We start from the raw sequence: 27,953 nt of genomic DNA on the forward strand, positions 1-27,953 counted from the left end.
CTAATTTTGTGCCATACCACTTTTTTCAGATAATTACAAAATTAGAAATCCTGTTTGTTGCGTTACCTCTTAACAATTTCAAAATTCATTATAAAATAATATTTAAATCCCTTTTTTTTTTAAATTTTTTTTCACTGGTCTTTAAGTTTTTATTCAAATTATAATTATGCAAAAATTAAAATTATACAAAAATTGAATTTTGTTCTAACATTAGGCTAGCACATTGATCTAGCGGAAATTTCTTGGAAAAAGCAACAAATAATAATAAATAATTATTTTTAATTATTTTAACTTTATTAATTGCTTTGGTACATGCTTGTGCATGTTGATTAACATCGATTTATTGATTATTTACTTACTATTTATTGATTATTTACTTACTATTTTCTACCCCATGCGCTGAACTGGTATTCGGCTTGTAAATGAATAAAAAATTTTAACTGGGGAGTTTTTCTGGATGATGCAGATGCAACTGTGCAATGTGAAGGTGTGATTCAAAATGGGAATCAGTAGAATAAGCAGTAAATGCAATTATTACATTAATATCAATTAAAAATTGAGTTGTGGTGAGTCGTAAGTTTGTAATTTACTTCAGGCGAGGAAATATATTTGTCCTCAAAAACTGCCTTGAGAGCTAGGCTTGTTAATCTAAAATAGCTAAATATTTTTTTAATAAAAATACTATTTATTTCAATTATAAAAAATTTAAATATATTTTTTATAAAAAAGCATTATTTAAAAACAAAATTTCATCAATTTTATTTTTAACTTTTGAACCTTTCATATTTTTGTATTCTGTGTTTGATTACTATATAATGTATGAAATACTGCAAATTTATTCTATGATTATAAAATGAATTGTATCATAGAAACGACTAAAACTTTACAAATTGATAATACTTTAAATTTTTTTGATATTTTTAACTAATTAAAAGATTTAGCCCCTGAGAGACTGTTGATTGATACATTATTTATTACAATACTATATATTAAATAATTAAAAAAATTAAAAATATGTAAAAATTAAAGCATATAAAGTATTAAAAATATATGAAGTAATCATGTATCACATATCATTTTTATGTATCACGTATGTCCCTTTTTCAAAAGTCTCAATTGAAAAATAAGCATAATTTCTTTAAATAATACATTGAGGTAAAAGTAAAGTTACTTAAATCCAATATGCACAGTGTCTTAAAAATATAGTTTTATTTTGAAAAGAGCATTTTGTCTGTTAAAGTTTTGATGAGAATGAAATGAAATTTATAAATGCTTAATATTATGTCATGTAATCCTACGTGATAAAACAATCATGAATGAGATAAATTTTTTGGGGTCATATTTTAACATTTTAAATTGTAGTCGAATTTTTTTTTAAAAAAATTTAAGGAAAAAGTCATAATACACTTTGCTAAAAAAAACAAAAAAATTTTTTACTATGAATTTGAATTGATCTGGATTTCTGAGATGAAAGATACAACATTAATAATAATACTGGAGAAATTATCTTTAATATTGGTTTCAGTAGAGATTATCATGATTAAAATAAATATATTTATAAAACTCTAAATTGCAAAAAAAAAAAAAAAAAAAAAAAAAAAATTGAGAAATTCAAGAATATTAAAGCAGTTTTAAGTTAAGCCATTTTCTCATCTTGTTCCGGTTAAAAACGTTTTAAAAATCGAAATTGTTGTCTTTAAAAAGGAAAATAAAATTTTATTCAGTTGATTGACAGAACTATAGTATTCATATTTTGAAGAAATGATAAATTATAATAATTGTGATGAGAATAATTTTTATGCCCATTTTATTTAATGTATTTATCTTCTTATTATTTTCATGCAAAGAAACGGACAAGATGAGATATTTTTGGTTTTCTTGGAACGCATGATTTATTTTGGTAACCATAAAAACTTCATATGAATGTACACGAAAAAATAAAAAAGACAACACATAGAACTCTTATTTTCCTTCCTTTATCGGCAGTATTTATAGTTTCAGTATTAAAATTTCAAAAATTAATACTTTAAATTCAGAAAAAATATTTGTTGAAAATACCAAATTATGAAAATGTTGATTAGCACAAAATAATTACTTTAAAAATCCCATATTATTTTGATAAACACAAAATAAATGAAATTACATGAAGTAATCATTAAACACTCATACAATAAATTGAGTTTAACAATTTGTCCCATTCCTAAAAAAACTATTTTTATTATTTTTTTTTACCGTAATAAAATTATATGAATTTTTTTAGGAAACTTTTGCATTTAAAGTAATTCTTCATTGTTTTAATTAATTAAAATGTGATAATTATTTTAGTGATAATTATTTATATTTGAACATAAATAATCAATGCTTATATAATTTTTTTTAATTAAAATTTTTTATTAATTTTATAAATGTTCTTATAAACATAAACGTGACATTAAATTTCTGAACGAAAACAAAGTTATAGAAAGGTCATTAAAATTCTAAGTTTCGATTTATAATTTTAAAAATTAAAAAGTTACATTGATTTTACAAATATAAATAAAAAGTAGCTCCGTGCGTTCAAAATAAATTCATGCGCAATGCACAGTAAAACCATTAAATGATGTACTGTATAAATAAATTTAATATACAAACTATAAAACAATTCTTGCAAACATATAATAATAAATGTATTAGTAAGTGATTTAATACAAACATTTGCTTACCTCCCCAGAATTTATTTAATGACTTCTTATTATCCAACGATAAACATTATTACAAAAACTTTAAATAAACTTTATTTAAAAAAATAACAACTAATAATTTAAGTTAAAACAATTAATGAAACAAAATACAAAAGTAAACAGAATTACTACTTATATTTATCAAAATTTCGAACTGACTGGAAATGTCTAGTTTAAATAATGATGGAATAACACTGTGAGCGCTTATACGTAAGAGAAGATTTAGAATGATTCTATTTCAGAGAAATTTTCTTAACAAAACCACCAAAAAAAAAAAAAAAAATAGAAAATGTCTACAAGAATCTCCCCCTACTGAAATCCCCCCTAGAAATTCTAGATAATTGCCTGTTTGAGACAATTTATGAATAGGCAGGGGTCTGTTGATATTTGACATTTTAAAAAAGAGGACATAAGAGCCCAGGGCCATAAATACGATAAAGATAAGTTAAAAATGCTAACCATTTTCCCGTATACTAAACTAAGGCGGCTATTTTTGGGTATCAAATGACTATGTGTGTTACGTTGAGGGAGAATCGTCTTTATCAGTTAACAGTGAGAAGAAAAGGAATGGTGGGAAGAGTGTTTTATTGCTTATTGAAGGAAAGGGTGGCTGTGACATTTCTTGTAGTTCTCAAAACACCTGTTTTATTTTTTCAGACAGTGCATTTTTCTGTGTGTATTTTATTTTTTACTAATTTTCTTTTAATTATATAATATAATAAGTTGCGCTTTGTAAAAATAAGAGAGAGAGAGAAATTAAAAGTTATGGAAACAAAACGGAAATATTTTCCCAAAATAATGAATCCTGGCTTCCCAATTATTGGGGGGGTCCGGACCCCTATGGTTCCGACGCCAGTGAAATGTTTGATTAAGTTTTGAAATGATATCCTTGTATAATTTCGAATTATTAGAAAATATTGCCAAATCATCTACGTATACACAAATTGCGAAAAAATCATTATCATTAATTTTAGTAAATACGCAATTGTCAGATGCAAGTTGAGTGAGACCAATCTTTTTAAGTTCATTTTTTAACTTTATATGCCAATTTCTACCAGATTGAGGTAGACCATAAATAGTTTTATTTAATTTACACACTTTATTTTTACCATATTTATCTTCAAAGCCTGGAGGTATTTCCATATACAGAGTTTCATCAATATCACCAAATAAATATGCAGTTTTAATGTCAAAAAATTTAACAAATAAATCCAATTTTGCTAATAAAGCAATTAATAACCTGAATGATTCAATATTTACCACAGGTGAATATGATTCAGAATAATCAACATTTTTAATTTGATTAAACCCTGCTGCAACCAGTCGCGCTTTGTAAATTTTGTTTTTATCGTTATTTTTAATTGTATACACCCATTTACTTTTTATTATTTTTTCCTTCTTAGGCCTCTCAATTAATTCAAAAACCTTATGTTTCTCCATCGAAAGAAGTTCGTTTTCCATTGCGGTTTTCCACTCGGAATATTTATTACTATTTATCGCCTGGTCATAATTTTGAGGAATAGATGATCCTTTCAAGGCTAAGTTTCAAGGCAAGGCTTAAAAGAATGTTCACTGCTTGATTCAGTTGGAGGGGAGCTTTGGGTTTCAGTTTCGATCTGTGGTAGAGGCATATTAAACTGGGTCAAATCCTCAATGTTCCATATGCTACATTCATTTTTGATTGTTAGAAATTTACTTCCTCTTAATGATTCGTTAAATTTAACAGATCGCTCTTCAATTACAATATTTTTATCAACATCATATATTCTATAAGCGCGCCTTTCTCTAGAATAACCGACGAAAATCCCACGTTTTCCCGGAACATCAAATTTATTACGGAATTGTTTAGGTATATGAAAATAAACGACGCATCCAAATACTTTTAAGTAGTTAAGTTTAGGTTCTTTTTCTGACCATATTTCAATCGGAAGATTCTGTTTATTTTTACGCGGTGTTAGATTAGAAATGTGAGTGCTAAAATTTATTGCTTCAGCCCAAAATTTTAATGGTAATTCACTTTCATACAATAATGTTCTAGCCCTTTCTACTAATACTCTTATGGCTCGCTCAGCACGTCCATTTGACGAAGGATTATACGGTACTGTTTTTTCATGTATGATCCCGTATTTTTCTAGAAAACTATCAATCTCGTTATTGACAAATTCTAGACCATTATCTGTTCTGATTCTTTTGATTTTCTTATTCATTAAATTTTCATACCTTTCTTTAAACATACAAAACATTTCAAATACTTCATTTTTATGTTTCAAAAAATAAGAAAAGTACATCCCAGAAAAATCATCCACTAGTACTAAAAAATATTTTGAATTTCCTAATGAATCACAATTTATAGGGCCTGCAAGGTCCGCATGAATTAACTCTAATACAGAATTACTTTGTGCAATATTAACTGATGGATGACTCTTATGAGTTACTTTACTTACATCACAAGATTCACAATGATAATTTTCAAAATCTTTAAAATTTATGCCAATAACATTTTGCATCTTAAGCATGTATTGTGGATTTAAATGACATAGTCTTTTATGCCAAATATTATAAGTATCCAAATTACTTACTTCATTACATTCTAACTCAGAATTATGTACATCTTTATAATCGAAAAATTTAGGTGAAATGTTATTACACGGTTCCATTAAAATTTCAAAACGATTGTTTACTTTTACAGCTTTTAAAACACTGCGATTATCATTAGTTAAAATCAAAATATTATTACCTTTAGATTCTATTTTATAACCTTTATCAATTAATTTAGATACAGAAATTAAATTGTTTCTTAAATCTGGTACATATATTGCATCATTTATTGTTAGATTTTTACTGCAATTATCAACTGTTGTTGTAGCTTTTACAATGCCAATTCCTTTAGAAATTAAATTTGATTTCTTACCTGCTAATTGTATTATTCCATTAACATGATTTAAGTTTTCAAAAAAGTTTAAATCTTTTACCATGTGTGAAGTAGCACCAGAATCCAAAATGAAAACAGTTTTGTTTTTACCGGTAGCACTAGAATTTATTTGGTGTTGTTCTTGTTCTGCGGTAAGTGCAAAATTTTCACTAGAATGTTTATCTTGATTTTCAAATGCACAATGAGAGTTATTGTTTTTGATTTTGTTCATGCCCGATTTATAGTTAGTAAATGTTCTTTTTTCTTGATATGTTTGGTTTTGATTTCCCTCGTTCTTGTTTCGGAAGTAGCAGTCTTTAGCTAGGTGATTCGTTTTATGGCAGATGAAACATTTCTTCCTGCTTCTATTTTCATTTTTATATTTTACTCCGAATGCTTCTGTTCGTCTAGGAATTTCATTTTTTAATTTTGATAAGCTGTTCTCTTCCTCCCGCAGTATTTCTAAAATTTCATCCATTGGCTTTTCACGTTGGGTTTTCAGGATTTCTCTTATTTTGGAAAACTTTCCTCGTAACCCTCTAACAGTATAAAATACAAGTTCTCTTTCAGAAATTTCCAGTCCCAGTGACGAACATTTCGTTTTAAGTCCTCGTGATCTGGCAATATAGTCTGACACATTTTCATTTTCCTTCATTTCAAGATTTTTTACTTCGTTACTTGCATCGATTTTTCGATCTTCTGTTTTACCAGTAAATGTGCTTCGAATTTTTTCCCATAGGATTTTAGCATTAGTTTCGTTTGCGAACTGAAGACTTTGGTCATCAGAAAGCGATAGTTGTATGTATGCAACTGCGTCATCATTGCTTAGTGTCCATTGTTCCCGCAACTTTGGATCAACGGGGGCTTCTTCAGTTAGCACATTAGCTATTTTCTTAAGTGTCAGCAAAGCCTTGACTTTAATACTCCACTGGTAAAAGTTTTCACTGTTCAGCAGTGGGATACTCGGCAGATCCCTGTTCATTTTGATTTTGGAATCCAAACGATGTAAATCACGGTGAAACTAAGTGAAACTTTTTTACTGCGTCATAATTTTCAAAACCACAGCCATGCTGCCAACTGTAGTCCGTGGATCGAGATTCAGACAGAAAGTAAAAGTTTATTAACAGAAAGCAAACAAACACATACAAATTTAAAAAGAACGCCATCTGGCGGTATAAAAAGAAAAAGACTTCGTAGCTATCCTTCCCAGGGAATGACAACAAAACTAATTATGGAAATTTTTAATACAAAGGATGCTGTGAATAACTATTTTGCCTCATATAGTTTTTTTGTAATCGTTATTGCTGAAGTGGAGATTTTAGATAATTACAGAGCACCAGTTTCAAAAAATTTCAAAATTACTATAATAATTAAGCACACTCTTCCGTTTCCTCCTCTGCTTAGATCTATGGTAACGTATTACGACGTTTCCCACTTCGACAATATTTTTGGCATTTTAATTAATAAAAATATGTTTTAAAATTTCCATGATGCTTATATTAAGCACTATTTTTAATGCAGTTTCGAGATCTGCGTTGTTTCCGAGCTTAAGAAATTTCAATCGGTTTGAAAATTAAGACAGAAACTAACACACTTCCTACTCCTACGACTATCCACACGCTTCTTAAGGAAGCATATGTCTACTGTTGCCATAGGTAGAGAATTTGGCTATGGGCCATCTGCAGCTCATTTCGATCGACAATCATTTGATCATTACTCGAAACCACTCTCATTTGTTCAATATCCGAACCGTTTCTATTTCGTTTAAAACTTGAACACACTGTCTTTTTATCGTTACTCGAAAGCACTTTCATTCGAATAGTTCAAACAATTAGCAAATTGGAAAAGTTACTTTTTGAATACCAAAATTTTCTGAATGTTAAATTAAAGCACTTAAAGAATTTGTAAAAAAAATTACCCTTTATAACAAATCTTTCATTTTATTGCAAATTTTTTAACAAATCATTTTATAACGTTTCATTTATAACAACAATCATTTATATAATTTTATAACAAATAAATAATTTTATTTTACATTTTTATTTTATAACCGACCATGAACAGCTGACCCTATTTTGAGTTTATGACTATCAATTTTCAAATCCGCAGTCCTGTAATTTTAAACCCATTCCAGAAGATACGGAAACTCCTAGTCCAATCATTGGGATAAATTAGACTTCGTGGATTACTTTTTGATAGAACTAGTCCTCAATATTGCTAGATGGAGTAGAAAATCACGAAAACCTCCAAACCTTAGCCAGACGGCAAGGGGATTCTTTACCAATAAACCATTTACAACTGAGGATATTTTACGCCAGCATTGTGGCCAGTGTGAGCCGAGAGCAGATTTCGTATCTACCAACCGTCACTGATATTCGAACCTGCGACACTTCATTGGGAGGTGAGTGTTCCATCTCCAGAACCACCGTGGTTCAAAATTATTCTTTTATAATTCCTTTACATAAAAAAACGAAGAGTTCAAACAAATATAAATTAAATATTAAAATAAATATACATTTTTTTCAATAGAAAATACCGAGCCGGAGGTTACCGGTTCGCTGTGAGCACCGGGACACGTCCTAGTGTCTCGGTGGGCAAATCCATCCCTGCCTACAACAATGGATAAATAGTCAATATTTAAAGCAAAAAAATTGAAAAAATCACGAAAAAGCTCTTGTCGTGACTTTCCAAAAAATGGGAGTTTCGAATAAAAATATCGTAATAATTAAAATACATTTTCCCGAATTGCTACAAATCTTCATTTTCTTCATTATTAGCATTCTGAGGTAGTGTTTTTCTTTGCAAAACGAATCAACTCTGATGTTTTTTTCGAATGTCGGTAGAATTTCTAAACGATAGATGGGGAAATTTTCTAGTTTAAAGAACGATCTATACGGGAATTGTTAACATTTTAAGAACAGCATTTGTAATGGGACCGTTAAAACACTACGATACATACATGAAAACGGAAGGCTACGTGTTGTTGTCGTTTACACAAAGTATACAGTATACAGATTTCTTTTTTTTTTTTTTTTTTTTTTTTTTTTAAAGGAAAAAATGAATAAAAATTACTTACTTGCCAATAGATGCTATCCAACTAATCGAACAATCAAGAATCAAATAAAATTCGTATTCTAAAATCTTCTTGTGCGCATGAGCAAGTCCATCCTCTCCTGATGCTCCTATTGAACTCCTTGCGTAGAAAATTGCTAGGAAGTGCTTCTTAAGAATATCCGGCAGACGTAGGTCCGACAGAACGGTTTTGGAAGATGGTTGCCACGTGGGTTTTAACAGCTCAGGCCGTACGCGGGGCACTAGGCCAGTGGTCGGCAACCTGTGGCTCGCGAGCCACAGGTGGCTCTTTTGATGTAAAGTTGCGGCTCTCCAGTTCCATACGAAAAAATTAATAAATTGTTACCAAAGTCCTTAAAAATAAGAAAAAATATTTTTAAGTACCTAATTTCTCAAGAGCTTTCTATTCTTATAATCGTTAATTACAAACCGCTACCCTCAGGCTTGTCGTTAAGCCCGGTTAGAGGGGTGTCTCATTCCGACTCGATTCCGAGTATTCACCCGGAAAAGTGGCAAGTCTGTTGTCTGTTTGAGCATGCCGTTACCGACACCATGAAAAGGCACAAAAAAAGGATGATGCCTGCGACTCTGATCTTGTGAAACAGCAGACAAAACCCCGGAAATTTCTGTCAACTTGAAAAATCCAGGGTGTTTTAAAAGTATTTATCTAGAAATGCCTTTTTCTCATGTTTTCTCTTGCTCTTTCTAAGAATAAAGACAATATCTTTGTCCATGTCGTTAAGAAAGGGAAGGAAAGGGCTCAATGCACATACAGCTGTGGTTTTCTCTATATGACTGTCCAGTTTCATTTCACTCCCCTCCCCAGTTACTTCACTGACCTGTCTTTAACTGTCCAGTACCAGTTTACAAGTACATAGTTACTCAAAGCATATCTTATAAATTAATATTATTATTGAATGTAAGTATAAATTTTTTATGAATATTTACTATTTGCAGTCTTATTGTTTAAATATTAAGGTAAAATTAAATTTCATTAAATATGTTGTTATTTTCTTATTAAATTAATTCCTCAATTATTGCTTCAAAATTTAGGTATAAGACTTTTTTCAAAAAAGAAAAAAAATATATTTTTTAAAAATATATATGGGTAAAAATTGATTTTTATGAAGTAGATAAAAAAATTTTAATCTCTTTTCCACTGTAAAATGATTAAAAGAAAGAAAAAAGAGCAATTAAATTTTTTTTGCGTTATTTATATTCATTAGTAGGAACTTGAGATGGAAACAGATAAATCACATTTGAATTCTAAATATAGGAATTCTTTTTCCTTTTTTTAAATAGTTATTTACTAAGATTTTTAATTTTGTGTTTAAAATAGTAATTTATTTTTAAATTTAATTTTTTCAGTTGAGATTATTTTTCAAAGATCTTATTTAATTTAAATTTCAAAAATCAAATTCTATATTTGTTCGTAGCAGTTGTTTTTATAATAAGTTCAAACTGCAATCCTTTATGAACAAAAATTTACTAATGCTTATTTTATTAAAAATGTAATGTGTTTAAAAATAGCAAAGCTGCAGTTTTTTTTTAAATAATTTTTTTTTCATCTTTTTTGTTACTATGTTGATGTATTTCGTATGTATTTAATGTTTTTTATTTATATTTTAGATTTAAGTTAAAAATTTTCCATTTGTTTAAGTTAATTATTGGTAAAAAGAAACTTAATATTTTTGTAATTATGTAAAAACTCAATTCACAGTTTTGTATTAAAAGGCAAGATAATTAACAAAATAAATAATTAACAAAATTGTACTTTAACTACCTTAACTAGAAAAAAAAATTATTTTGCGATTTAAGGGTATTTTTTTTTTTAAATATTTTAAAAAAAGACTTAAACATTCTTCGGTAAAGCATTATTTACAAATCATCAAATTTTAAAAATATTTATTTATGATTTATCATGCTGCAATGTTTGAATACATAGTTGAATTTTTTTTTAAAGTTTTATTTATTATTTATATAGTATTATTTTTACATAAAGAAATATTCGGATAAAAAATTTAGCATTTTACAAATTTAAGGCAAGAATGCGTGAAAAAATTTATCTGTGCTTCCAAAACTAGTTCATCCCCCCCCAGAAAAAAAGAACTATTTCTGTATCCCCATTCAAGATTTTAGTCACAGCTCTTATATTAATAACAATGTAAATTATAAAATGAATAATAAAAATAAATAAAATTATTAAATGAAAATGAAAAATAAAATTTTAGTAATAAATAAGCATTAAAAATAATTATTCGCAAATCAAATTACTGAAATTAAATAAATACGCATATAATTTTTGAAATGCATCAGAAAGAATCCTACTTAGATTAAGAGTTTAAAAAAAATGCACGAGTCATAATTGATGTCTGATAATTTTTCTGTTTAATGTTTCAGTTTAATGAATAAATACTAATTTAATTTTCATCTACATTTTTTGAAGCCTTTGATGTGTATCACATGTTATTATCATGTAAAACATGATGTTATGAAAAGACCACCCTTAATATAAATTTTTATAAACCTTGTCAAAAATAAAGATAAAAATCTACTTCAGCGGATGTAGTAAATTAAAATTTAAAAGGGAAAAAACAAGCATATAAATTTAAAAAATATCTAATGCAATATATTGCTATAATCTTCATAATAATAGTAAAAATAACAGGCCTGTTTAATTGCCAGGTGAATGTTGAAGTTTTTAATTAATAAAGTTATTTAATTTGGCAAAAAATCGTTAATCGCCTTTTTACACTCGCCTTCCTCAACAGTGTTTTCGATTGTTAAAATTCTAACGTGTGACCTCTATCCGTTCGTTTTTGCGTTCACTTGAAACAAAATTTCTTTAAATGCATATTAAGTGCGGTCACTCCGAATTACCTGCATATTATTAAATTTAGCAATCAAATACATTAATGTTGTAATTTTGCGTATAAAAGATATTTAAAATAATAGAAGATCGTTACTTTCAGTGACTTTCATTAAATTAATTTTTTTAAAAATGTTAAATTATTTTAGTTGGAAAGCTAGAGGCTCTATAAATGTTTACAATAAATAGAAAATAAATAGAAATAGAAATTACAATAAATAGAAAAAGTATGTGACCATCGTTTCTAGCACTTCATCATAAGTCGATTTAACGTTTGCCTTGACAAAAAAATGCAAAATTTATTTAAATGTTTAATAATTAAGTGCTTAAAAATTGCTTTCAACAATAACAAGAATAGACGGTACATATTTCTTAAAAAAAGAAAATTGTGAAAAAATTCTGATATAATATAAATGAATATTATTACGGAATTGCTATGAAAAATTAAAAAGAATTATTAAAAAATCTGTCTGATAAGATTGTGTTTCGTTGCACATTTAATAAAAAAAATCGCGTTTTCTGTTGAAAATTTGACAAGAATTAGTAAGAAAATTTACAATTTTCATCGAATTTTAATGACCCAAATATTCTTATCCCCCCCCCAAAAAAAAGAAATAAGTTAAAAAGATTAAAAATTAAATAAAAACTAAATTTTAAAAAAAATTATTAGCGTATTTTAAAAATAAAGAATAAATATTATTCTGTATTCAAAACCGTTTTTTTTAAATTAAAAATCATATATACATAAAAAAATATTATAGTATTAAATCAAAAATTTTTAGTGGCTCTTTAAAAGCGGAAAATTTTGTAAAATTGCAACTTTTGGCTCTTTCATTTCAAAAGGTTGCCGACCCCTGCACTAGGCCATTTAAATTTTTGGGGCCCTTAGATGAAATTTTTTTTCATATATTGTTTATTTATTGAAATATAAAAGTATCTATATATCTTTTCATTTAAGAAAGCATATTTAAAATAAAAATAAATAATAATAAATTAAATTTTACTTTATTTTATTAAGTTAGAACTAAAAACTAATCACAACATTTTAAAAAATCATTGTTTTGCTTAATTTTTTAAAATTTATTGTCAAAAAATCCATTTTTAAGGGGGCCCCTAATCGTTGGGGGCCCCAGGCCATGGCCTAGTCCGGCCTAATGGGTAATCAGGCCCTGAAACAGCTATATAAAATTGCACAATTACATAAAGCGGGGTCGAACTAGGAGTTTGAGATCCAGGGGGCACTTGAATGAGGGGCCCCTTGAAAGAACGAAGTGTCCTCAATTTTTTGTTGTTGTTGTAGTTGTAGTTCATTTACGTCGCACTAGAGTTTCACAATGGGCTATTGGCGACGGTCTGGGAAACATCCCTTAGGATGACCCGAAGACATGCCATCACAATTTTGGTCCTCTGCAGAGGGGATGGCACCCCCGCTTCAGTAGCCCGACGACCTGCACGCGAAGTCGAGCACTTTACGGTAGAACAGTTTAACGAGGACCCATACCGCACACCCTCGGTCCCTACGCAGACTGATCCAAGTGGTCTCCCACCCGCACACTTGACTCCGGTGATCTGCTGGGAACCGTGTCTTAACGATCAGCCCACTGCGGGACCTCAATTTTTTGGAAATGGTAATAATACGTTATTGATTTCGCTTAGTAATTTCATTTACAAAATTTATAAGAAATTTTAAACATTCTTTAATGAGACTTAACATTCTTCTTTGTTTTCAAAATAACTGCCTTTTACCCCCTGGACTCCATGTGGTGTGAGAAAATTGAATAATAGTTGTAAAATATTGTGCTTTTTCCATTCAAGTTTGACTTAAACCTTTTTTTGAAATTTAATCTGATTAGTTAAGCAGTTTCCTAGGGGTACGTAAATGCTGAGAAACACTGAGATAATTCCTCAATTTCCTATCTTTTTTCTCTTCCTTTTTGAAAAGGCGATAATTACATTGATATTGGCTAAAAGAATCAAGTGAGGCAAGATTTAGAACTACAAGATAAATTTCGTTTCACTAAATTTGATTAAAGATTATAAAATCTGTTAATTTTAAAGTTTTTTCTTAAAAATACATTGGGGGGGGGGATAATTCGATTTGTAGTGTGCTTACGCCAATGGATTACGCAAAATTGACTGCGATTATTCAAATTTTTTAAGGAGTTTAAGCTAATCAATTTTTCTTAAATTAGCGCTGATAAAGCTGTATAAATTTTATAATATATTCATATTTTTTTTCTGTTTAATATTAAATTATTTAAAAAAGAAGATTGCACTAGAGCTACACAATGGGCTATTGGCGACGGTCTGGGAAACATCCCTGAGGTAGATCCGAAGATATGCTATCTCAATTTCGATCCTCTGCAGGGAGGATGGCTCTCTTGCTTTGGAAGCTCGACGACCTGCGCTCGAAGTCGAGCACTTTACGGAAAAACAGTTTAACTAGGAACAATACCGCACACCCTCGATCCCTACGCAGACTGATGCCAAGTGCTCACCCACCCGCACACTGACCGCAGCCAGTGATGCTTGACTTCGGTGATACAAGAGACCAAAGGGATGAAATTAAACAAGTGCAAAATTATTTGTCGATTCGAAGGAAATTGAAAGACAACGTTGGAGCAATTGTTTAGTACTCATGGTGGTAAGGACGAGGACATTAAGAGCACTCCTAAGTGGGCTTTCAGAATGCTTTTCAATAAATGGGCATCACAATGATTGAATATGAAATTAATAATGCATATATTCAATGCAACAGTGAAATCTGTTCTGTTATGCTTCAGGGAAAATTGGAAACTATCGAAGCAGCAAGAAAACAAAACCCTTAAGAAACATGTCTACGAAAATTGCTGAATTAATTGAATTAACTGAATTAATTGAATTAATGCTTAAGAGAAATATTGAAAATCTACTGGCCGAAAAAAATAAGCAACAATAGATGTAAAAAAAAAGAGACGATGGAACTGGATTGGCCATTAAGAAAACATGCCAAGAGATCGCATTGACGTGGCCACCAGATGGAAAGAGGAGGAGAGGTAGGTCGAGAACAAATATGGAGAAATATGGTGACCGATGAGAGAAACCAATTTAATCGACTGAGTTAGCCAAAGACACAGTAAACAGGAGGAGATGAAAGGAAGACATTAGGGCAGGGTTTCTTAACCTGTGGTTCATGGACCCCTAAGGGGTCCATGAGTCATATTTTGGGGGTCCGCTGACTACTCCTAATTTTTAAAATGTTTGGAAGCCTACCCTTTGCTTGTAAAGCGAGCTACAGTGAATTTTTGCGAAGCGGGATTTTCCACACTTGTGACAATAAAATCAAAACATCGAAATCGATTGAATGTTGAACACGATATGCGCGTTGCTTTGTCGAATACCATCCCCTAATCCAATTTATTAATTAAGGAAAAGCAGCAGCAACCTTCACATTAAAAATTTTGTAGACTATTAAAATAATAAAATTAAATGTTTTCTGATACTTGATGTTTTTTGCAATAATTTTTTTCACAGGGGGTGGTCCGTGACTTCGTAAAAATTTTTAAAAGGGTCTATTATACCAAAAAGGTTAAGAAACACTGCATTGGGGCCTTATGCGCTTTATAATTAAAAAAAAAAATCAGTTTTACTGCAATGCATTGAATCAAATTTGCAATATAATTGCAAAAATACAAAAGTTTTTTTCTATTGTTTCATAGAAGGCAAACTAGGCGTAAATGATAAGAAATGAATTATAATGAATTTGAAGATTATTTTGCTACTCTTCTGATATTGCATTAAAATTTTGTAGGAAAGAATTTTAAATTTTTTTTTTAATTTTAAAATGCGGGATTTAGAACACAGTCGAAAATGAATCATTTGCTCTAACGTAGTACACAACATATAAAATTTTTTTTTTCTATGAAGTTAATATTAATGATTGACTCATTAAAAAAATTTTTTTTCTTTGAAATGGGAACTTAGCGAACAGTATAATTTAGTGATCTTGTGGAAAACCACAATTACTCTAGCACACGCTGCAATAGATTATCAAAAAAATTAAGGAGTCAACATTTTTACTTACTTTCACTTCTCCAGAGCAATCAAGAATTTCTAAATTTTTTCATTGATTCCGAGTTTGATGAAACGGAAAGTCTGCATTAAAGGAATTTCTTGCTTCGATTGACTACTACCTTAGGAAATCCATTATGGATAACACGTGAAACCCACTTGATCAAAAAATGACTGCATTTAATGAAGTTGACGCGCCGCCTTTTTTCTTTAAAACAAGAGAATCATACATCAGCAAACCATTCTTTTGGTTGCAAAATGAGTTAATAACAGTGAGAGAGAGTTTTCAAGGTCATCTCATTGAGTAATCTCTAAAAGCACGTCAGCAAATTTTTAAATGGTTACTTTATTATAACTTTTTTTTTTTTTAAGAATAACATTAATTTATAATTAAAATATAGAATAGATAGAATTCATTTTTCCACTGCGTTACTATTGCAAAATGGCAGGGAATTTATTTATGTTTTGTAAACTATAATAGCTTTGGGGAAGAGAATGTTTTAATTTCTAAGTTCCAATTTGTTTTTAGAGTGGGTAGTTAAAGTTTTATAATACCATACCTGCCAGCATTCACTCTTTTCGAGAATGGATTTTCACAAACAATTACCGAAAAACTACCTTCCTCAAAAATAAATTTATATTGTAAGGACTAATATGCTTTCGCTATTGTAAGGACTAATATGCTTTTATATATTTGTTGTAATTATTTATATGTAGTGGTGGTCAAACTGATTTAAAATTATTATTATAATTCAAAAAGTTTAGTGAAATAACATGAATTTCTCTAGCACTTTAAATATTAAAATAAAATCTTCCGGAAAAACCGGAAGAGTTGGCAGCTATGTAATACTCATTTTTATAATAAACATTTTTACACTGAAAAATGTGTTTGATCCTTTTTTTTTAGCTTTTCCTTTTCTAAAAATTTTAAAACTGAATAGATTGCATAAATATATGTTTTTAGACCAACTTTTAATAAATTTAAAATACTTATGTTCAGTTCCATGGTTTCGTTTATAATTATTAGATTTGAATGCGTCGTATTTTTTTTTGCAAAGTTCAGGCATTTTCGCAAAAGAAATATATTTTTCACTTGATAAAAATAAAAATGACTCACTAAATAAAAATGACTTATAGGTTGTTATTTTAATACTTTATAAGACTTCCAATAAATATACTTTGTATATTAACTTCAAGTGCAAAGAAAATTTCGCGCAATTCCTATGATGTATTATTAAAACTGCCAATTTTTATAATCATAAGTCATATATTTAACAAATATAATAGTTGAAAATTAAAAACTTTAGGGTAGTTTCCACAAAGGAGAAATCTTCTGAAACTACCATAAAAGGGATGTCTAATGAACATGAGTGTTTTTTCCTTTAAGATATTTACTCTTGAAAGGAAAAACAATAGAAGAAATCTTTTAAAGACATTTTTAAATACGATTACAAGATGATTTCATAAAGTAAATTTTGGGAAACTGGCATGGCGCTGATAATTCAGTCACTAATACAGACGCTTTAATCAGAGTTTTCAGGATACACAATATAAATTTTTAGAAACTAATAAAAAAAGTAATCAATCCCGTCAAATCTATAATATAATCAAAGTAATCATATTTTGTTTACAATTGTAATCTTAATTACCTTTAGTTAAGATGATTACATGTGAGGATACATAATTATTGATGGATACATACATTATATCATAATCTTCGATAAATATTTGATAATATTTAGCCAAGTTTTTTACCCTTGCAAGAAAAAAATTATAATAATTGTAGCTTTGCGATCATCGTACAGAATGAAATTATGTTTCGAAAATTACAATCTGCAATAATAAAATAAATCGATTTAATAAACATTTCAGTTTTAACATTACAGATTTTTTTTAAAAAATTCTACGTATTTTAAGAAATTATCATTATATCATTGCGACACAATTAAAATGGCGATAAAGCGTTATTTACTTTAATGAAAAAATACATCGCAATAAAAATTATATAATAATAATAAATGTTTAAATAATAATAAATGTTTAATAATAATAGTTCAAGTTTAAATAATAATAAATGTTTAAAAAAAAAACATGCAAAAGGCCTCTATTGAGGAACACCGACATAACAGTATTTAAGATCTTGACGAAATAAAAATGCCGGGGACAGAAATACCAATCATCTCATTTTTAAATGCAAAAAGTATAAGCTTACCAAAGAATAATAAAGCTGAAAAAAAAAATATGGGGCGAAAAAGTAGGTTTTAAGAAAGGAAAATTTAAAGAAAATACTTATAACTATATACTGAGAAATTTTTCCTCCCAACTAATTAAAGCAATCGATATTTTAAGTGGCGATAAAAGACTAAAAATCGAACTTTTTCTGAAGTTTTCGTTTAGACGATGGGGTTGATGGCGGATTTAAATTATGCACTAATTTTAAGAGAAAAATTACAAAATTTGCATGAAATCATCTTTATACTTTCTGAGCAATAAAATTTAAAATAAGCCGTAACGAGCCTCGATGACTCAGGTGATAGAGCATTCGCCTTCCAATGAGGTGACCGGGTTCGAATCCCAGCGAAGGCTTGCACCAACCACAGTGTTGACGTGAAATATTCTCAGTGGTAGACGGATCGTGGGTTAGAGTCCCTTTGCCGTCAGGCTTACCGTGGTCTTCCTCTCCATGTAACGCAAATACGGATCAGTTCCATCAAAAAGTCCTCAACGAAGGCAAATTTCTCCCAATACTTGATCCAGGAGTTACCTTGTCTTCTTAATATGGTTCAAAATTCCAAGGCTACGGAGTAAAACATTAGTAGTCGTAAATCCAAAATTGGGTCAGCTGTTTAACGACGGTTATAAAATAAGTCGTATCGAGCCGCACTCGTTGCTGTCGGAAATTTTCCTCTCTTTGTTAAAATACCAGACGTGTCTGGTAGCTCCCGGTTCGCACCGATCACTATGTCGATGTAAATTATCCTTGATGGTAGGCGGACCATGGGTTAGAGCCCCCTTACCTTCGAGTTAACCGTGGGAGGTTTCTCTCCCCGGGCAACGGAAATGCGGTTTAGTTCCTTAAAAAAAGTCCTCCACAAAGGCTAATTGTTCCAATACTTCATCTAGGAGTTTCCTTATCTTCTGAGTCAAAATTACAAGGCTATGGAAGTTCAACATTGATAGTCGTGGACTGAAAATTGGGTCAACTTCTCAAAGCCGGATATGAAATATAGGTTTAGGTTCATGATTCATATCTTAATAATCGTGATCTAAAAAAAAGAGGGGGGGGGGAGGATCGGCTGCGCTAAGCTGATTATAAAATATAATAAAAAAAAAGTCTTATTAAATTTATATTTCTCAAAAACTAATCGATCAATTAGGCTTAATTTTTTTTTAAATAAACATTTTAATACTACAAAAATTTGTGCAGCATTGATAATTTTTTTGTTTGGCCTAATGAGTTTGGATAACTACATATGAATTAAAAGGAACATGCAATTAATGGCAGGGAATCGTGATAAAAAAAAAAAAAAGCGATCTCAGATTATGAGTTTTATAGTCTTCATCATTTTATTTCACACATTTAGAAATAGAGTGTTTGTAGTCTCTAAGCGATCTGAGACTACAAAACCCGAGGGGCTAGTACAGATAGTTGCACAACTTAACGTACTTTTTGCGTGTTCTTTGGCACCCAAAGTATCTCTATCCAGTTCTTGAAAATAAAGCTTGCTTCTTCCTAACCAGATTTTCCCAATATCTTGAGCTTACCTAAAATCGAATGCTGAAGAATAAGTCAAGATCTCCCTTTTACTGATTTTCCTTCTGGGGCTCACGAAAGCATAATAGATGTTTTTCATTGGGCATTCTAAGAACAAAACCAAGCCAACTGTACCTCAATTTTATGATCTCTTCCTTTATAGTCAGCTTTTTTTCCAAGAGATTTTCATTTAATATCGCCAGAAAATTAAAAAAAATATACATTAAGCATTTGTTTTGATAAGTTTTCAATTTTTTCTGTTTTCATGTTTCTGCATCTTGTAGTGGCACTGCTCTGAAAATAGCTTTGTAAATCGATATTTTTGCTTTATTTCAATATTTGGTTTTCTCCAAAATTTATTTAGCCTTTTATAAGAGGTTCTTGCTTCAGTTATTCTTTGTTTTATTATGTATTCACTAAAATCGCCATTTTTATCCACAAAGGAATTCAAGATAGCAAAATGATGCCATGATATTTATTTCTTGATTTTCAATTTTAGATCTGTCATTTTTATTTGATAAAATCTAATTACTTTAGTTTTTTTTTGTCCATATATAAATCGACACAATTTGAATAACAGTCAGTTAAGAAAAAGGTTTAACAACCTAACCTCGTAAAAATAATTTGTTACAAAATCAAAAGGAGAATTTTCTGGACTTACTGGGCTACAACATGGTAAAGAATGTTAAGGATTTGAGAACTGGGTCATGGAATTAAAATTCTATCATTTGTAAATCATTAATTATTATTTATTTTTTGATAAACTCCAGAAAGGGTGGATTCTTAGCATGGAAAAAGATTGCGACATAATGAAAGATAAAAAAGATGCAAAAGAAGAGACTAAGAGTATAAAAAATTTTCAGAATCAGATACATCTTCTGTGCATCAGTTAACAAGAGCCTGATTATCTTTTGTGCAGGCAGAATAATTTGTCAAAAACAACCATAATTATTCTTTGAATCAATACATAAAATTGATAAATAAAAAAACAGAAATAATTTATATCCCCAATTAAAGATGTTTTTTCTTGAATTTTTTTTCAAAAAAGGGAAAGTACAATATGCATTTTTTTAATAATACAGTAAAACTTGTGTAAGTTGACCACTTGTGGTGCATTGTTTTAGTGGTCAACTTATAGAGGGGGTGGGTCATTGTTTACTTTTTCGCTTCCTATATCATGTTGCTATATATTTAAATTTTTTTTTACTTGACTTAAAAATTTTATTCAGAAAATATGCAAATGAATATCTTAAGAAATGTGTTTAAACCTGAATGAACTTCTATTTGATACATATAATTCTAATATTTAACTATTTTTTAAAAAAGAAATTATTTCGCTAGTTATGCATGTGAAGTGTTTAATAAATATAATTTCTTAAAATATCAGAACACGAAAACATGTAATTTGAAAACTTTGACAAAATAAAATTATTTGAACACTTTGAAATCTATTTACTACACTTAAGGATCAAAGACCATAAAAAAAGGATCAACGCATATTTCAGAGCATTCATTTATTCAAATGCTCACTATTGCAACTGGAAGAGCAACTTTTCAACTAACACACCTGTTTTCAATGAACAGATGAAAGAAATGGTCAAAAGCTGACCCCTTACAGTTTCCCCTGATGGTCAACTCACAAATGGGTTTAGATTAGCTTTTTACACTATTTCACCAAACAAGTGAAATTTTAACATACATTGCAAGAATGACAGAAAATTTTTTGAATTTTTTTTTTATTCTGGTCAACTTATGAGGGTTTTAGAATAGAATTTCATAATACTCCCAGACAAAATTGACTTATTTCAGTGGTCAACATACAAGATAGACAGGTGGTCAAGCTACAAAAGGTTTTGCTTCTTTATATTATATGGGAAAAATTCCGTTCTTGATAATTGAGGTCAACTTATGCAGGTGCCCAACTTACAAGGGTGGTCAACTTGACAGGTTTCACTGTATCTTATTTTTTCATTGTCAGCACATTATAGCTCCTGCGCAAAATAGTTCTACATTGTTTTAAATATTTTAAAAGAAATAAGATGATTTCAACACATCTTAGCACTAGCAGTGTTCGAATAGTTAGGTTAAAATCGGGAAAACCTTAAAGTCGAAAAGAAACAGACGGAAAAGCGATACTTTCTTAAAAATTTGCGAATATGCCATTTTTGATTATCGGTAAATAACTGGGTATCAATATCATACACAAATATGTGACCTGGAATTAACTACATTCTAACCTACTTTTTTTTTTAAATTTCTGAAAAAAACTATATATTAACATTTTTATAAACTATTCAAAAAAAAATTTCCTCCATTATTTAAACATACTAATGTCAAAAAAATTTATTTTGGGTTAATGAACTACAGAGTAAGTAGACCTTTAATGACTAACTGATGAACTACTGATAACTTCTAACATAATTATCAGTTCATTATTCATTCAGTGATATTGATAGACTTAACAATTTAGTTAATACAAAAGAAAAGGATCCTTGATCATAATTTTAAAAACTTCAAAGCAATGCTTATCTTTGTTGACTTTTTACTTCCTTCTTATTTTTATCATTTAGATGAAAATATAATTAAGTTTAAAACTACACGCAAACAACAAACAAATGATTCCAGAGGACTACTTAATAACTCATATCCATAATTATGGGATGTGAATAATTCGACATTTGTCAAACAAACAAACTAAGCATAAACATGTATAGAAATATTTATTTATTGTACTTAAATATATTCAAATTTCTATTTATTAAAGATTTTTCAAAAACATGAGCCTTAATTAAACATAACACAAGTCTATTTAACAAAATAAAAATTTATAACAAAACTGAGAAAAACATTAACTGTTGACATTTAAATACTTTTTGATTCTGTTGATAAAACCAGGAAGTAATGAATCAAGTTCTGTTAATAAGATTCAAAATGCAGATGAAAAAATAGTTTATCTTTAGTATTGTTGACACAAATATATGTACAGACACAGATTAAGACATTTTCAATTGGAATCACATATTCAAGAGGTTTTTTCCCTGATATCTTGAAGTTCCCTCAGTTCCATAGGCTGTAGATGTGCACAGAACATACTGAAGCAAGGGTGCTGAGATAGCTGCTGGAGGTAATTTGTGAGGTACGTTGTCATGTCTATGTTATAGAGGGGGTCATTTAATATGTCGGGGTCATCTTCCAAATCTGCATTCTTATATGAATTTTCTGAAAAAGTAAATAGGTATTAGAAAACCTTTTGAAGTAGTATACTATAACTTAAATTATGAATAAAAGTAAATATATATTTCTTAAAATACTTCAATATGTTGTCTTTTTTTAAACGGAAAATTCACTTTAGGTAAAGGCTTAATTTAAGATTTAATTCACTCACTTTAGATTTAATTTTGTCTTATAGCACTCCGACTAAATATATTTTATTACATGCAAGTAAGGTGAGAATATAAACATAGTTATTGCAACCGATTACTTTAAATCCACTCAATTACATTGAATGTAATTAACAAAAGTAAGACTTATTAACAATGAGAATTCATTAACTGTGAGCTGACTACTTACAGAATAAGTTTTTAAATCTTTTTGCTTTTAGAACTACAACTGTTGAAAAGTAGCTTTTCAGGGGTATAAAAAAGCAAAGAGAATGAGAACATTCATAGCAATTTTGATTTCAAAAACTAAATTTTTTTTTTTTTTAACGAAAGTTGCTATTTCTAGTTAATAGCAGATTTAATTTTTCCTAAGCTCAAAATATTTGTTTTCACACATGTTCTAATAGAATTATTATAGAATAACCCTTGGGTTCAGAATATAACAAATAACTTACATAAGTGGGAATTGTAAAAATAAAAAGATAAATTATATTAGGACACTATTTTCATAAAATTAGGATACTTGACAATTTTTAAAGCATTTATGTTATAAATTTCAAAAAAATGAAACTTTTTTTTTTCAATGCCGCCCTTTTTTAGAATGACCCACCTGCACCATAAAATAAAACTCATTTTTATTAATTTAACATACGAAATCAAACGCATATTTAAACTTTGATTAATATATTTAGCAGAATTGTACTAAAAGATACAAAGTCATTCAAAGAAAAAGTGTTTATTTAAACATTATCCTGACTTCAAAATTCAATGTTTGTTTGTAGCCATTCAGTGTTAGTAGAATATTAACTGAAGTATTTTCAGTATTCTTTTTTCTTTCTAATAAAGGTAAACTTTTTACAAGAAATCTTTCATAATACTAATAAGAATAAAAACTAAAAAAATGGAAGTATTTGTTACAGTTCAACTGTTCTTGCTTATTGCTACATTCTGAAAACTTTTCATTAATTGAGAGCATTGAAGACTGACTGCTTATTGTTAATAACCAGTTTACCAGTTATATGTTAAATAAATTGCATTAAAGTTAGATTTTATTTTATATTTACTATTTTTTATATTTATTATATATTTAATTTATAATTATCATATATATTTTTTTCATAACATGCTACAGCAGTTTTGAAATAAAAAAGTGCAGTAGCATAAAACAGAAACGTTTTTTCAAACTATGAATAAAACATTTATTACACATTAAACTATAAAAAAACAATTAAAAACATTAATATATAAATTAAAATATTAATTAAATTTTTTTTTTAAAAACATATTTAATTTTAAGTCATATGCCTCCTCTAGGAACTGTTTTTATTATTTAGTGCACCTTGAATTGAAATTATTTATTGCTAGATTACTAATTTGATGATATAATATGGTTTAAAATCATAATTTGGTTTGTTACTTATTATTATTTTATTTCACTAATTTTGAATTTCAGTAAACATTAAAAAAATTAATTTGTGAATGATTCTTCAGTTAACCAGGAAAATCGAATTCATGAAAATTTTATTATTACTTTATAAATTAGAACTAGAGAGAAAATCAATTCAAATTTTTACAACAACTGATCTTTATGATTTATGTTTGATTGCACCGTAAATAGTAAACTAATATGACACCCTAGTCCCCAATAAAAAATAACACAATAAGAAAATTTAACAGTTATTAGTTATTTTTTCTTATACTATAATTCAAGAGTCTTAAAAATTTAAAATAACAAATCAGGTAACACAGATGATTTCAACAATCACTTTTCACACCATCACTTTTGTATAATTTGTGTATGGTCCCATGTTTAACATATTTTCTTCTTTCACTTAATTAAATAGTTAATTATATTCATATCAGACTTTAATGGACATCCGCTCCTCTCTATCACACGTCAATTTTTGTTTGTCATCAAAATAAAAGCTATTGAAATTTGGCAATAATTATTAAAACTTTTTTTTGTAAAGAATTATATTTAATAACCGAGTTTTGATGTGTATAGTCACTGTGAAAAATTACCAATATAGTCAGAAACTATTCCGGATGAAGATTCACTTTCAAGAAAACTTGAGCTTTCACCACTGTTTTCACATCCATCATCAATATCTCCCTCCTGTGAAAAAAAAAATCATTGCAAACATTCTTACATTAAAACCATCTAATTGCAAAAAAAGTTTCAATATATTCCATAAAAACATTTTATCATAAGTTGCTGGTTTTTGTGACAGTTTTATTCAAAATAAAGTAAAATGCATAAAAATATGGAGATATGTACACAGAAGTTTAATTGAAATTAAAGAGATCTTTAAACAAGAATGCAGGAGCTAAAAAAACCTTCAAATATAAAAACTTGTAACTACTTTTTTTTATCAATTAGTTACAATTTATATATATTATTTTTAAATGTGCAATTAGTAAAACACTTATAAGATGATTATAGATTATACTGAATTGATAAAAATGTGATTACAAATATAAATAAATGAAAGAGATTCTCTATTATTTTTTATTTTGAATCATTATAAAGACTCAATGTAAAAATTACAAAGCTGGGAAATTTATATTTTATATATATATATAATAAACGGCCTTCCATCCATATGTGCAGGCTCTGACTTTTAAATAAGTCACCCTATGAATGATAGAAATGTGTATTCTATAAAATTATGTAAGGAAGTATGAATGAAGGATAAAGTCTATAAACGCATTTTTAATTCCCTTTTCTCCATTTTTGGGTTTTAATAATTTAATTTCCGAATTTTTACTAATTCTTCTCATCGATGGCAGCACTAATATTTTACTTACTTAAAAGTTTTTCTACATCGATCAAATATATATTTTTATTTATTTTATTCGATTCAAGCTATAAGCACCACTTAAAATATTTACCTCTTCGCTAATTTCACTAACTGTTTACTTATTATACTTTTAAATCTAAAACCGCATTTTACTACACGCCGTTAAGTTTGATTACTTTTATTTCATAATTTTTCAACTATATGTTTTTTGCGATATCGACACATATAAAGAATAATTTTTATCTTAGGATAATTATTCTTTATTCAGAAATATCGCATTTATAGCAATAGATGTGTCTTGATAACGACTATTGTTTTTACCATTCTTGTTTCTCTACAGTTTAGTTTTATATTTTATTCATGTTTTTCATGTTAATTTGTGCTTATATATATATATATATATATATATATATATGTAATATCTGAAATACTAGCTTAATAAAATTTAAAGACTTGATATGAACTATGCTTGCAGTTGAACTTTTTCGTCAAAAGTAAACTGGTATATGATTCATCAGTATATAACCTATTTCTCTGATTCATGAATTTTTAATTTTAATTATTTAAAAATTGAATGATCAAAGGTGTGAACTTTTTTGTCAAAAGTAAACTGGTATATGATTCATTAGTATATAACCTATTTCTCTGATTCATGAATTCTTAATTTTAATTATTTAAAAATTGAATGATCAAAGGTGTATAAAATAATTAGAAAAAATCTAATTCATGAAACATTTGTTAAAAATATAATAAATATAAAGAATTCTGCAATTTAAAAAAAAAAAATCTCAGTTAATTGCTATAATTGTTAATTGACTGACTTTTTTATACAAAATGATAGAATACTAGAAATTACGAAAATCAAGTTTAATAATAAGCCTCCGACACTTTGTAAAATAAGAAAATTTACCAGTAAACCTCTGTTTTTTAAGTATTGCAATTAAACCTTTTCTTTATTGAATCAAATTAAAAAAAGAAGAAAATTTCAAAGTAAATATGCGCTTGGGGGTTCGATTGCCACAGACCCTAAATAGAAATTAGTGATTGATTCTGAAGTTCAATAATTGTAGTTCTAATTTATAAATATATATGGTGGCCATGTGAATGATTGGAAAAAGTTTACACACTCCCAGAGAAAATCACAGAAGAAGGAATACAAAATAAACTTTTGAGGAGAAATTTTGGTAAATTTATGTTTGGCTTTCTGATAATCTAAAATTTGGGATGTGTCTTGATTAATGGACAATTACAGCACATCATAAATTTTTTTATTTTCATACCTAACTTATTGGAAATTCTCCCCGGAAACCGAAAATGTGATTGTTTTTTGCGGCAAATGTTAATTTATTTAGTTATTAAACATTTAAATTGCCCCAAAAGGCCTCCGTAAGTGATGCAATCAAAAACAGCCACATGATTGGTTATGACGTCAAATGTGCCGAAGGGAAACGTGCCGTCTTCATCCGCTAAGGCTATTTCAATGCTCTTTTAGTTTTGATATCACGTATATCGTATGAACATCCTTTGTAAATTATCAGTAAAAACTTTGTGAATTAAATTTACGGTTCTGAGAGGGTGTGCAAAATGAAAGAAAGATTTTAAAACTTCAAACGTTGTTATTTATCATTAAAATATCTGAAGAAATGATTATGTAGCTCTTTACAGCGAATCAAAATTTTTTTCCGGCTGAAATCAGTGGTGTTAAAGTTCATAGAAAATACAATTTTATTCCATTTACTTTTAAATTAAAATAATGCTTCATTACAACCTAATTACTTAATTAAAATAAGTCGCTGAATAGATAGAAATTTCATACATTTTGATATAGGATGGATGATTTTATAATTCGTTATTGCATTAAAACAAATCAGTATTTTCATAAATCTAGTTCATTGAAAAATATCAGTCCATCATCGTTACAATCTATGTGCTAATGATCAAAAATTGAAATAATGTAATTTAATGTTGCTTCTTTAATTTATTTATTTATTACTAGAGTTGAAGGATTTTCTTTTTAAATAAATATTTACTAATGCAGTTTGTGTTATCTTTTTTTTTGTTTCACTATGTATTAAATATTTAAATACACATTAACGCTTATATTTATTATTCCTAGCTTAAATAGGAATTCCGTTACAGTTCGAAATTATTTTTATTTTTAAATTTTAATTCCTTTTTCTGCAATATAGTATTAATAAAGTATGATTATTGTTAATTTCCCTCCCTATTTTTGAAATCTATTTGTCAGTGCTTGCAATGAAGAATTCTAAAATAGTAAAATTAATACATTATACATTTTTAATTTAAAAAAAATAATAAAACAGTTTTAAAAAAATCTCAGGTTATGCATACGGTATAGCCGAAAACGTATCAACACTTTCAAGAATCTAGTCCAT

At 28.3% G+C, this 27,953-nt stretch overlaps 2 protein-coding genes across 2 annotated transcripts in view; both read right to left on the bottom strand.

Annotated features, from left to right (window-relative positions):
• Nucleotides 1-15,708, bottom strand: part of Bmcp (uncoupling protein Bmcp mitochondrial) — a 60,529-nt gene extending 44,821 nt beyond the window's left edge. Inside the window, exon 1 of the mRNA XM_043054763.3 lies at nucleotides 15,636-15,708. The gene's annotated coding sequence lies outside the window, so the exon portion shown is untranslated. The remainder of the gene's footprint in view (nucleotides 1-15,635) is intronic.
• Nucleotides 15,709-22,079: 6,371 nt separating this feature from the next.
• The window catches only part of Ipo9 (Importin 9), a 50,234-nt gene continuing 44,360 nt past the window's right edge, over nucleotides 22,080-27,953 (bottom strand). Inside the window, exons 24-25 of the mRNA XM_016060163.4 lie at nucleotides 24,779-24,872; nucleotides 22,080-22,595 (exon numbers count right to left, since the gene is read on the bottom strand). Of these exons, the coding sequence (XP_015915649.1) occupies nucleotides 22,399-22,595; nucleotides 24,779-24,872 (291 nt within the window). The 3' untranslated portion in view covers nucleotides 22,080-22,398. The remainder of the gene's footprint in view (nucleotides 22,596-24,778; nucleotides 24,873-27,953) is intronic.

This window comes from Parasteatoda tepidariorum, chromosome 8, assembly GCF_982258835.1.
Source record: "Parasteatoda tepidariorum strain Cologne lab strain chromosome 8, Ptep-v5.0, whole genome shotgun sequence".
In the NCBI taxonomy this organism is placed as follows: domain Eukaryota; kingdom Metazoa; phylum Arthropoda; class Arachnida; order Araneae; family Theridiidae; genus Parasteatoda; species Parasteatoda tepidariorum.